Source organism: Procambarus clarkii, chromosome 27, assembly GCF_040958095.1.
Source record: "Procambarus clarkii isolate CNS0578487 chromosome 27, FALCON_Pclarkii_2.0, whole genome shotgun sequence".
In the NCBI taxonomy this organism is placed as follows: domain Eukaryota; kingdom Metazoa; phylum Arthropoda; class Malacostraca; order Decapoda; family Cambaridae; genus Procambarus; species Procambarus clarkii.
Genome location: NC_091176.1, coordinates 702689 through 715568, shown reverse-complemented (window position 1 = coordinate 715568; position 12880 = coordinate 702689). Strand labels below are relative to the sequence as shown.

General features: G+C 36.5%; 1 protein-coding gene across 11 annotated transcripts in view; it reads right to left on the bottom strand.

Moving 5' to 3' along the window:
• Window positions 1–4593: 4593 nt before the first annotated feature.
• PAN3 (Poly(A) specific ribonuclease subunit PAN3) overlaps window positions 4594–12880 on the bottom strand; it is a 93857-nt gene continuing 85570 nt past the window's right edge. For all 11 annotated transcript variants that reach the window (XM_069332206.1, XM_045749410.2, XM_069332211.1 and 8 more), the window contains one exon: window positions 4594–12702. In XM_069332206.1, the coding sequence (XP_069188307.1) occupies window positions 12574–12702 (129 nt within the window). In that variant the 3' untranslated portion in view covers window positions 4594–12573. The remainder of the gene's footprint in view (window positions 12703–12880) is intronic.

Below are 12880 nucleotides of genomic sequence, written 5' to 3'. Positions count from 1 at the left end.
GGCCCCAACAGCATCCCAAGGACCAATAGGGACACCAACCCTACAATGCACACTTGACCTGATGTCTAACTAGGCCTGGCTAATTAGATGAGCAGATTGGTTCAGGTGGGCTGTACTGAACCTCCCGATTTACCCATCCCCTCACCAAAGAAGAGTGTTGCCATTCCCCTGGGGGGTCACAATCCCTGGGTATGCTCCACTCCCAGATAAAGTGACATAGGGGCATTCACATACATGGTCAACATATAGAAATGTGTTTAGCTTGTGCACTGTCACAGTAGGCAGGAGAGGGAAGTGGAAGCTACCCTCTCACTATGCCAAAGCAACCACCACCAAGGGAAGGAAGCACATGCATGGCAAGTTAATTATGAGGAGAAAGAGCTTAAACAATACGTCTACATATCACTTGGAAAGGAATACGAGGACAAGGATCTGGACAGGGCAGAGGGAAGGAAGAGGTGTGCAACCATGCAGTATATCCAATAAAGTGTAGATGTGCACAACAAGATTCAGACTGTGCCGCTGTTTCCAAAGCAACACAAAATAGTGATGCATGGTCATTGATGATGCACTAGCAGGAACATTACCTGCTTAATATATTCTCTGGACATTGTAATGAGAAGCAAGTAATTATCAAAAAGAGGGGACCAAGCCAGGAAGACTTATGCAGTCCCATCAGTGTCACTGGATATTCAAGGCACTAAATATCACTCAGGATGTCATTATGAGAATAAGAAGACATAAGGCATATGATATCAAAGGTTTTGGATTCACCAAGGATTCTATTGAGGAACAAATAAACCCAAGGAATATTTGGAAAGCAAGGCATACAGTAATTCTAAAAAATTGGATTGGGAAATTCTACAATGAGGTGCACTGTGAGTGAGACAATACAGTTCAGACAATAAGAAGCAGGGTGCCATTCTATTAAGTACCAAAGAGTTAAGCATGCAGAGTCGATATGTAACCTAGCCACAGCCATTTCCCATCACCTTTTATAATGGTAGGAGGAAAGCTAAAGAGATAAGTTACCTTTAAAAGTGTGCAATTTATTACCTGTAGTGACAGACCAATGACCCTGGCAATGGTCATGCATTGAGGGATGAATGACTGGGTAGAAATCTGAATAAGGAATGCTTTTTTTTCGAAATAGAACAAGTACAGATGGCCTCCTCAACAGCAGTGTCCGTACGTTCATTTAAGGTAACACAAGTGGCTGGGAACCCAGCAAAAGTCAACTGTCTTCAATCTGCTAGATAAGAAACGGGCTGAATTTTGACCACCACTGGATGCAAAGGATTAAATGCTTCTAGACCCATGACAGCACCGAGTGTCAACCACAATGGCAAAAACAAACTCAGAAAAGCAGTTCATGAAGAGCATACAAAATTGTATAAAGTTCCACTGTGAAACTGTTAGTCTCTGGGGAAGGCGACACACCTAGGTTTGGTCATGAAAGACAGTGGAGTAGCCAACACCATCAGCAGAATTAAACCAATTTAAGAATACAGTACTTCAATGAGGTGCAAGTGCTAAGATCAGTGTTCGTGGAAAAGGCATTTCATAACAGGAGGAGGGGGTACAAGCCTTGGGGTAACCGAGACTAATGGGAGTCAACACTCAACCCCAAAGTTTAGTAGAATCTTTATACAGAAGGGAATTACCATAGAGTAACAATGGTGGATGAAGAACAACCTGCTGCTACATAAAAGCCATAGCTCAAGTCTTAGTTGAAGAGAACTCGTAGCCATGATTGGTGATCCAGAATAACACGGCATCAATCACAAGTTGAAGCTGCTGTTGGAGGAAAAGGGAGTCATCACCCCAGCAGCAATGAGATTATCAACAGAGGGCCAAAAAAATGCCAGAGGAAAATGAGGAAGGAAGATCATTTAGAGCAATCGTGATAATAGTAGTGCTCAGAGCACTACTTTGGGAATACCTCCATATTGTCAGAGAGAGAAAGTGGCACCAAGTCTCACTTTAAATGAAAGCCAAGGACAAATCTGCAGTAACAGATCCTAGAGGAGATACAGATGGAAAGGGCTGAATGAAGTACAGAGGTTTTTGGGCTAGGCTGGTAGAATCACAGAAGCAAATGCAATAAAAAGATACATGGTGAGAAGGAAATTGGAGAACCAGTCCCCAACCCAACAGCCCAAGGAGGAAGGAAGGGGAGGGGAGAATCCTCCACAAACATCTTGGCAACTCCTTGAGGTCACCTTGAGGCTACCTTGAGGTGTTTTCAAGCCTTAGCGTCTCTGTGGCCTGGTCATCGACCAGCCCTCCTTGTTGCTGGACTGGTCAACCAGGCTGTTGGATATACTGGTTGATAGAGTTCTCTCTCAGAGTACCTATTGCACCTCTGCTTTTCAACAGGGGTATTCTGCACATCCTGCCATGCCTTCTGGTCTCATGTGTTATTTCAGTGAAAACTGTGGTGTTACCCAAAAGAGAAGTATAACAGAAACCTAAACTGTCCATCAGTGTAACAACTCTCATCCTTCCACTCAAATTTAAAGGTCCACTGCCCCCAACCCACAAACTCTCTCTCCCTGCCATCCCAAGCCCTTCCTCACCCCATGTAAGCCCTAAGCCCCAATTCCACATACCACCACCCTCCAAACTACATTCTTAACTACCCCAGAGTAACAATCCCATTTAAATAGCCCCACCCACAGAACAACTTCCTACTTCAGTGGAATGGACATTAAGGGTGAGAGCGAGAATGGACAGAACGTAAGCTTCACAGCAATCTACTCAAACATAGATGAGAATACAAATAAAACAAGCAAACTTGGGGAAAGGTCTCAAGAAGAAAACCCAAATATAATAGCACTAACAATTTTCAGTCATGACAAATGCAATGTTCCTACAGGACTACTATGTAGAAAGCAAAGAGCGGGAAGGAAGGGGAGGAGGAAGAATGGCCCTACTGATAACAAAGGACTGGAGTTTTTAAGAGATGGTTATCCTGGGCACTATGACAATGGGAGAATCAAAGATGAAAGTAGTAGTAACAAATAACCCTACACTAAATGAAAGACCCATAAAAGGAATATGCCAGAAACATAGCAACCATTAATATAAGGGACTTCAGCTTCTGGGAGACACTTCAGAGACTTCATCCATGGAAAAGTAGACTGGGAGAACAGAGAACCACAAGATGGTACATGTGGTACTCTGTTCTCCACATAGAGCTAAACTATTGGTGGACATGGCTAAAATGTCTTTTTAAGTCAACATGTCAAGGTACCCACAAGAATGAGAGGTAATGATGAACTAGCTAGACTTGATCTGATATCACTGAATGAATGAAGAGAAGGGAAGTCAAATTAGAAGCCCTCATGGGTACGAGTGACCACAGTGTATTGACATTCGAGTATCTGGTGGAAGAAGGAATAACCTACTCAATAAAAAGAACAAAGTAAAGGGCTGGCATATTGAAGAGGAAACTATGATGAGATGAGAAAGCTCCTAATGGAAATACCACAGGGGAACAGAACTCAAAGGAAAGACTGTACAAGACATGATGGACTGTATCACCCAGGAGTGTCAAGAGGCATTACGAAAGTTTATCAAAGTCTAAAGAAAAAATGAAATGCAAAAGAGGAATTCATAGTTCAATAAGGCATGTAAGGAAGCAAGATAATTAAGTACAAGAATATGGAGAAACAGCAGAAGTAACAGAACACCAGAGGGCCAGAAATGAGTACCTCAGTGAGAGAAAGGAAGTGGAGAAACAGTATGAAAATGAGAGCAAATAAAGCCAAAACCCAACCAAAACTGCCTCACAATCACATCAGAAAGAAAACAACAGGAGTAGGTGCTGAAACTAAGAAAAGGGGATGACAGGTACACAGAGAATGACAAGGTGTAGTGTGAAGAATTAAAACACACACACACACACACATACAGTATTCCAACCAAAGACAAGCATTCCATAGGAGCACAATGCAAGATCTAACATGATCATTGTATAAATGAAAAATTAATAAATGATTTATGTGAACAACTGAATTTGAACATTCTGAAAAAGGTAAAAGCATAAATTTGAGGAGATATTCTGAAGTCTGAAGATTCATAATAACCTTGCTATTTTATTTTTATATTTACAGAACCTGAGTCACTTGACATTTACAGTGGTTACTTCAATGTTTAAAAAATCATCTGCTGTGCACCTGCAAGCCACCAAATGGATCATTCTCCACGACTGGAGTATTTCTGCCTATTATCTTGATTTACCACTCTTCCCTCCTGAACGGCATCATGAATTATAATAAGCAATTTCTACGTAACACCAGCTGAAGATCTACCGTTTCTTCTGCGAAGAGTTCATTAGTTTTTCAAGTTAGTTCACCACCACCATTTTACACTATCACAATTGTACTACAGTTTCTCATCACTATTTTGGACATGGGACAAGCCTGCATGAACCACAATCTGCATCAACACCTGTAATTAAACTGCTTTTCATGTTCTACCTTAACTGGGCCTTGAAAGGCACATAATATAATTTGCTTTGAATACTTTCATGTATACAGATGTATCGGGTAGGCAAGTTTACCATAGCAGGGAAGACATTATCCAACAGTTTAAAATCCTTTTATCAGTCACTAGAATATATACATTATAGAACAGTATACTGTGCACTTGGCAGTTAAAAATCAACACAGTTGATTTGTCAAGTGTCAACAATGTACAGAGGACGTCGAACATTTCACTTTGAGAACACTTGAGGTTGCATTATGGGAGAGCTTTGTACAAAAGGTGCATGGATGGTTCACTTTCAGTTTCATTCCCAAATTTCTTTTTCTTTTTTTAAGGGTATTCCACCGTTGGTAGTCACAGACTTGGGCAAATTTGAAGTCTTGTTAAAACTTGCCCTCCCAATCTTGTAAAATATCCCATTTAAACACATCCGTATGCAAATGCCTTGTTTAAAAATAAAATTAAATAGGTGTATAGAGACACACAGTGAATCACTAAAGCATTAGTAAAAGAACGTTTTCCACACATTAAGAAATCATACATTTTCTGAAAAACAAGACAGTGATATTTTTTAACCAATGCCAGCAACAACATGTACTGACAAAGTATTAACATACTGTACTTCTGAAGACATGAAGTGATATACTGACTACAATGCACTGAACGACATTATTTAAATTTCTTAGCCACCTATTCTGTGAAACTTAAGCTTGCCAACATTAATATGAAAATCAATGTGTATGGTTTTAAAATAAAGAGTGAGAAATAAAAAAAAAAAAATATTAAAATGAACAAAAGTTCAGCAAATAAATACTAAGTGCATCTTTATTTAAAAAAAAATAAAATACAGTATATATATATATATTATATATATATATATATATATACATACATACATACATACATACACGCACACACACATACATACATACATACATACACGCACACACACATACATATATACATATACACACACACAAATTAGAAGCAATCCTAGAAGTCACTATAAATCATTGTAAATATTTAAAGAAAGTTTTTTTTACTAATTTACTAACGATTTAGAACGCACCTGATGAACTCCATTACAAGAATTTACAACTTAGGAATTTTGTGCTACAAGATTATATTAATCATAGATAAAATTAATATATTTAAATACCTGTAAAATAACAATTAAGTACTGTACTGTACTGGTTCCAGAAAAATGTCCGTAAAACAGTCTTGAATTGTTAAGAACTAATGTAATTATGTAGTTTATGCAACTAATGAATGTATTTTGATTTCAACTTTTCTGGTTAGTGTTCTTAAATACCTATTGTTTGCATGGATAAGATTGAATAGAAATCACATCTACAATTAAAAAAAAATTACTGTACCGTGTTTGTATGTCAATATGTCTGAACACGTCTCAATCTTTCACCAAGTACTGTATATACCATTTGAAATAAGGCATTTTATATAAGTTAAACGAGCCTAAGAAAATAAATACACAATAGGAAAACATGAATACAGGTAGTATAAGTATCGTGATAATATGAACACAAAAAGAACATGAAAGTCAGTTGTTAATATATCTGATAAATTTTACTTCCCTAAATTCCTGAAAAAATGCATTTACATATGAATATCAAACAAAGTAATATAATATTTAATGTAAAATGTGTAAAATGCAACATGGCGGAAATGAGTGTAACATTGTGCATTACCTATTAAATTACCATACTGTATATTCACCAAATACAAATAAAAATACCAGCACTAATATCACAAATAAAAATACATTGGACTAAATTTTTATAGCCACACACACTTGACCCAATGATATTTATCATTACCATTTAATGCTCAAATAAATATTTAATATTTCGGGTTGCCCGAAACACTGTGCGTATTAGTGGCTTTAGGCATAGTGTGTACTAGCTCTATCTAGAAATCCAACATTATGTTTGTAACTCATTTTGAATATATGTACTTTTACCTGAATAAACATTATCTATTAAAATAAGTTATCATTTTAAGTGTGCTGCATGAAGCAGAGAAACTCTGCAACAAGCCTGACTTTTCACTGCTATTACTTTGGCCTATGACCCTTGTACTGTACAGAAAAATCCCCCCCCCCCCTCCCTCCCAAAAGCAAATGCACAGCAGTAATAATGATTTATACCATTTTTTTAAATAATGAAGACAACTAATTGCTGGAGGAGGCAAGTAAAGCCTTAAGCCACAACTAGCAGAGCATCTTTCATTCAATTACAGTACAAGTAAAAAAATTAATTAAAATGGAACGCATTACTGTATCTGTGTGCATAAACTTCTAGTCAACATAGGGCAAGATACAAATAAAGATTTCATTGATAACTTTGCAAGATGTTTAAATTTTTATCCTATGTGGTGTAATCTTTCACTATTCAAACTATTAAGGTTAAAAATTTACTCCCATCTAAAAAAAAAAAAAAAATTCCATAATAAATATTCGACAGTGAATGACTTTGATAAAAAATTAATCGGTATCAACAGTTACGCAGTTTTCAGATTTTCTTCAAAAATATTATTTTTAATAATGCTGTTAATTAATGTTTTAACAGGGACTTTATTATTATTATTATTATTATTGACAAGAAAAAAAAAAAAAAGGTTCATGAGGTAATGCTCTTGTGCATACAGTATTCAGAACTTCAATTATTGATTTTAATTGTGAAAAAATACAGCACAGCCTCAATAGAACAGAACATTCAGTGGACCAGAAAGAATCTTATCGAACCTGGATTCAACAAAACAGAATGTCTGTTAGATCAACATTCCTCAATTCATCAGACTTGGCATATGCATACAAACTATCTGTAATTGTTACAAATTTGTACTATACTCAAACATTTAGTGATATTAATAGAAAAATTATGATTTTTTTTTTGATAGGTTTTATATAATAAAATATTCATTCCTGAAAAACAAAGACTCTTAAAAACACATTACTGTATACAATGAATAACTTAATAGGGAGGGAGGGAGGGAGGGAGGGAGGGAGGAAGGGCGGGGAGGTGGGGGAAAAGCGAGAGAAAAAAAAAAAAAAGTTTAATTTCTGGTTATGGCAGTTTATGTTTTGTGTGTGTGTAACTCCCTAAGTGTAGCTACAGGATCACAGCTACATTCATGTTGTCCCATCTTCCCAGTGCTCTGTCATTTAACACTTTGAAATTATTAGTTGTTTTGGCCTTCAGTACCATTTTTTTTTATTATTATTTTCTACATTTTTTTTATTCACCAATTGCTTTATTTTTTGTATAATTGAAAAACAAAATTTTAGGAATTTTTAACATTAAAATTTAAATTCAAATGGCTTGTTTGAACTAGAACGGTAAGGTAATTATCAAGAGAAAGTAGTGAGGCTGAAAAACTATACAGCACTTGTAAGGGCTATTAGGAGAGTGATGGAATGGTGCCTAATCACTTGGACCATAGAGACTTGAACAATGATCGTGCAAGAAGCGAGGCAATCACTGTACTGACCACTCCAATTCTTATTGGATTGTACCTGGATGGGGTTCTGGAAGTTCACTCACCAAGCCTGGGGGCCAGGCTTGACTTGTGAGAGCTTGGTCCAACAAGTTGTTGCTTGGAGCAGCCTGCAGGCCCACATTCACCACAGCCCTATTGGTCTGACACTTCAAGAGAAAACTGGATAGTTTTCTTAAAAATGATGTCCATGTTTGTTTTGGTAATATTTCTTATGCTCGCTGGGAGTATGTTAAACAACTGTAGACCTCCAATGTTTATAGTGTTCTCTGATTGTGCCTATGGCACCTCTGTTCTTCACTGGTTCTATTTTGCATTTCCTTCTATATCATTCACTTCAGTAAGTTATTACAATACAAAAAATTATACTGACCAAGAGTAGATGGTAGCTCTATCAACCACACTACTATGTGCGCACGTGTGTGTAAGTTACACATATGGTTACAGAGTGAGAGCTACGTTTGTAGTGTCACATCTTCCCAGCACTGTTATATAATGCTTTGAAACTACTGACTGTTTTGACCTCCACTACTTTCACTTAACTTGTTCCAACTGTCCTACCAAACTGTTTGCATAAGAAAACTTTATTTTTTTGGCATCTGTTTCATTAGCTTGAATCCATGACCTCTTGTTCTTGAGGTTGCCAGTTTCAGGAATTCCTATGTCAATTTGGTCAATTCCTGTTATTATCTGTAAGTGGGGATCATATCTCCTCTTTTTCTTCTTCTAGCTTTGGTATATTTGAAGCCTGTAGCCTTTCTCAACTCCTGTTTTTCCACTCTGGAAGCCATTTTGTAGCATGCCTTTGCACCTTCTCTCTAACACGCACGCACGCACGCACGCACACACACACACACACACACACACACACACACACACACACACACACACACACACACACACACACAGGGGCCTGGTAGCCTGGTGGATAGCGCGCAGGACTCGTAATTCTGTGGCGCGGGTTCGATTCCCGCACCAGGCAGAAACAAATGGGCAAAGTTTCTTTCACCCTGAATGCCCCTGTTACCTAGCAGTAAATAGGTACCTGGAAGTTAGTCAGCTGTCCCGGAGTGCTTCCTGGGGTGTGTGTGTGTATGTTGTGTGAAAAAAAAAAAATAGTAGTTAGTAAACAGTTGAGAGGCGGGCCGAAAGAGCAAAGCTCAACCCCCACAAACACAACTAGGTGAATACACATCCCCAGGAAGCAGCTATAGTAGCTGTAACTCACATGTACCTATTTACTGCTAAGGAAACAGACGTATCCAGTGAAAGAAGCTCTGCCTGTTTGATACTGCCTTAGCTAGGAGTCAAACCCAGTCCCTTAGAACTACAACCTCAGAGTGCTGTCCACTCAGCCACAAGGCCCAATGCACGCATGTGCATGTTTGTGTAATTACCTAAGTGTAGTTACAGGATGAGAGCTACGCTCGTGGTGTCCTGTCTAGCCAGCACTCTTTGTCACATAACGCTTTGAAGCTACTGACGGTTTTGGCTTCCACCACCTTCTCACTTAACTTGTTCCAACCGTCTACCACTCTGTTTGCGAACGGGAATTTTCTTACATTTCTTCGGCATCTTTGTTTAGTTAGTTTAAATCTATGACCTCTTGTTCTTGAAGTTCCAGGTCTCAGATAATAAAAGGTTATCTGGGAATACAAACCTGGTTACTTATATGGAAATGTCAAGACCCACAAGCCTGGAAACCCACTTCGGCCATTCATCAGCCAGATACCCACACCCACATACAGACTGGCTAAAAAAATGGTGAACGCGTGAACACCAGGTCCGACCTCCCAGTCTGACCACAACGCTTCCCTATTCTATCCAATCCTATGTGTGTGTGTATGTAGGTGTGCATGAGATGTATGAATCTGTTGGTCTTTATCTCAAATATGGATTCAAGTATGCACTTTGTGTAAAGAGTGTGCACAAGTATTTAGCACGCACAGGCATCATTAAGTACTGATGCACTCACAAGGTCAAAAAGGGAAAATTAAAAAAAGAAAAGAAAAATAAATAAATATACTGATTGATGACAAAAGGAATAACTAATTAAATGGAAAATATCTGGAAAATATTTGTCCAAGTTATGTTTGTGTTTTATCATGTTCATAGCTGAATGATGTGGTACTCCCAAAGTGATGTCATGCATACAAATCCCATCAGATTTTAGCAAGTACAACATCTTTATATAAAGAGTAACTTCCAACTCAAATACTCATTACACAAGAGTATCAGGTTATCACATTATCACTTAATGCCTATGCACATCTGTACATACAGCTGAAAGTGAGCAACAATTTGAGACAAGTACAATATATGCATGCAAAGGCTTCCTTCCAATTGTGAGCAAATTATGTCATATATAGCACAATATATACATACATAGGCATCTATTACTGATCAAAAGGAATACTGTATATAAACAATACATAAATTAGATTTAATAAAAGAAGCTGCCTTTAGAATGTAATAATAAATGCTTCTCATTTAAAATTCATTTTAATTTTCAAATTTGTATGCATAAACCATTAAAATAATAATGTAATTGATTATGAAGATATCAAATAAGACTGCAGGATTTTGCCAGCATGATCATTCAATGATTCACTTGCCTATGTATGTATAAAGATGAGAAAAGTGTATCATGACCGCAATACCTGCCTGATAATGAGACATACAGAACAGATCAACCATTGATTTACAACCACAGAGGCTTAAGGCTGCAATAAAGTTATCTAATGAGGAAATCAAGAGTAGTTGGTAGACATTATAAATAAACAAGATGCCAGCTATTAATACAAAAAAAAAGCATGCATTAAGTGGAAAATGTACAGAAATTGGTGGCCAGATCACTTTAATAATACCATTCACTGCTATAATAAGTATTTCAGTTAAGAAAAATCACAGGTACAGTATGAATTAAATTGTTCAAAATTAAAATAATTAAAAATGTTAATGCTACTTTAACACAAGAAAACTTTCTAAACCTTAAAGTTTCAACTATTTGAGAATATAAACATAAAAACATTTTTATTCAAATTAGAGTAGTTAAAAACAAAGCAAAGAGAAAAAATACATTAACTAAACTAGTCCAAAACCCAACTAAACTTTTACTAAACTCCCCAAAAATAAATACTATTCTTAAATACCTAACAAATAGGAAATATAACTAGTGTACCATACAGTATGAATGGGGGTGATAACTATCTTATACTAACCTAACTTTAATTAATCTATTTTATGTACTATACAGTTTGTAAGTACTGTACACTGAATTTATGCTCGCTCAATATCTTCATTAATAATTTTCACTTCACAGAAGTTGCTAAATACACCCCCTGTACTTTTGGTACAGCACTATATCAGGCTATTGCTAATTCCATATTGCAAAATCAATCACAGAGCTCAAGATAAAAGTTACCTGCAAATAAAGCAAATTTCAGTTAAGAGATGGATGATTGTACGGTTTCTTACCATCACAATGATAATACAAAATAAAAGTAACAAAATTGGGGAAAGTCATTTTGATCAGCAATGCTTGACATGAACAGCAGTCCCAGTCCACACCTATCACAGACACCAACTTTGCTCTTTTTCAATAGCATTAACTAAATTGTTCTTAATGGTAACACCAATTAAAATTCATTTTTTTTTCATTAATAATTGTAAATATAGTATTGTACTTAAATCTGTCGCTTAGTTTTCTTCACATGTAATGCATGCGTTCAAGAACACAATAGAGGTAATCTTATAACATCTTTAAATGGATCAAGCTCAAATACTATGCACTATATAAATATATGCATGGGGGACTGACCATGGTACAACATATCTTGTCAATTCCTTCCCTTTCCACTTTTATAACAAATTATTTTAATTATTTTACATATATGTTCAAATATGTCTAGTTTATTTCTCAGTTTTCGTGAGTATTAAAGAAATGCACACGGTATTTCTTTACATCAGCTATCATTATGAATAAATCATACTATATCTTTACATGAATATACAAAAAAAAAAAAAAGCTGCCAATTATTTTAAGCCAAGCCAAGCCAAGCCAAGCCAGCAGGATTTAATTATCTATAGCAACATAACACTCCAGTGTTTTATTTAAAATAAATATTTCACTCGCTTAACTATTAAGTACCATTTGAAGATGCTATAAAAATGTTACTCCATCTTGATAATCTTTCCAGATCAAAGCCTCGAAACTGTTTAAATGACATGGTTGCTCTACCTTCTTGGTGAAACACAGTAACTGGAATTCACATAACATTATCAGTGATTTTGAAAATTGGACAGTGTTACTGCAACTTCAAAACTATGCCTCTAATGGCAAGAAAAACACTGGGCAGGTGGTCAAAAGACCACGATTATTAAGCTTACCATGTTCACTGCTGCATACTTTCAAGTGTCTAGCAGCAATTTGCATAAGCCTTGGAATTACCAAAACCCATGAGTTCTATCAAAGAGGCATAATAGAGGGTGAATTACTGATTGCTCCCATTCACTTATAATGTACAGAAATAGTGAATAGTGAAGCAAACACATACAAATGAGACATCGCTAGGACATTGTTGTTTTGTGTGATGAGGCAGCTTGAAGTAGTTCAGTGAAAGATCTTTCAAAACACCTCTTCAGCTCAGCATAAGATGTAACCAAGATGTTCTGCTCATCATGGGACATAAGACATATCTGTAATGTTTCAATGTACACACATAAGGTCTTCATAGTGCAAACTGCTTTACTGGTTCTGAATGCTGTCGACTTAAAAATTATGCAGGTAAAAATAATAAAGTATTTCTTATTTTATTACTTTTAAAACCTTTCAAATTATTCTACATTCCTTCCCTTTTGCTTAATAAAAATATGA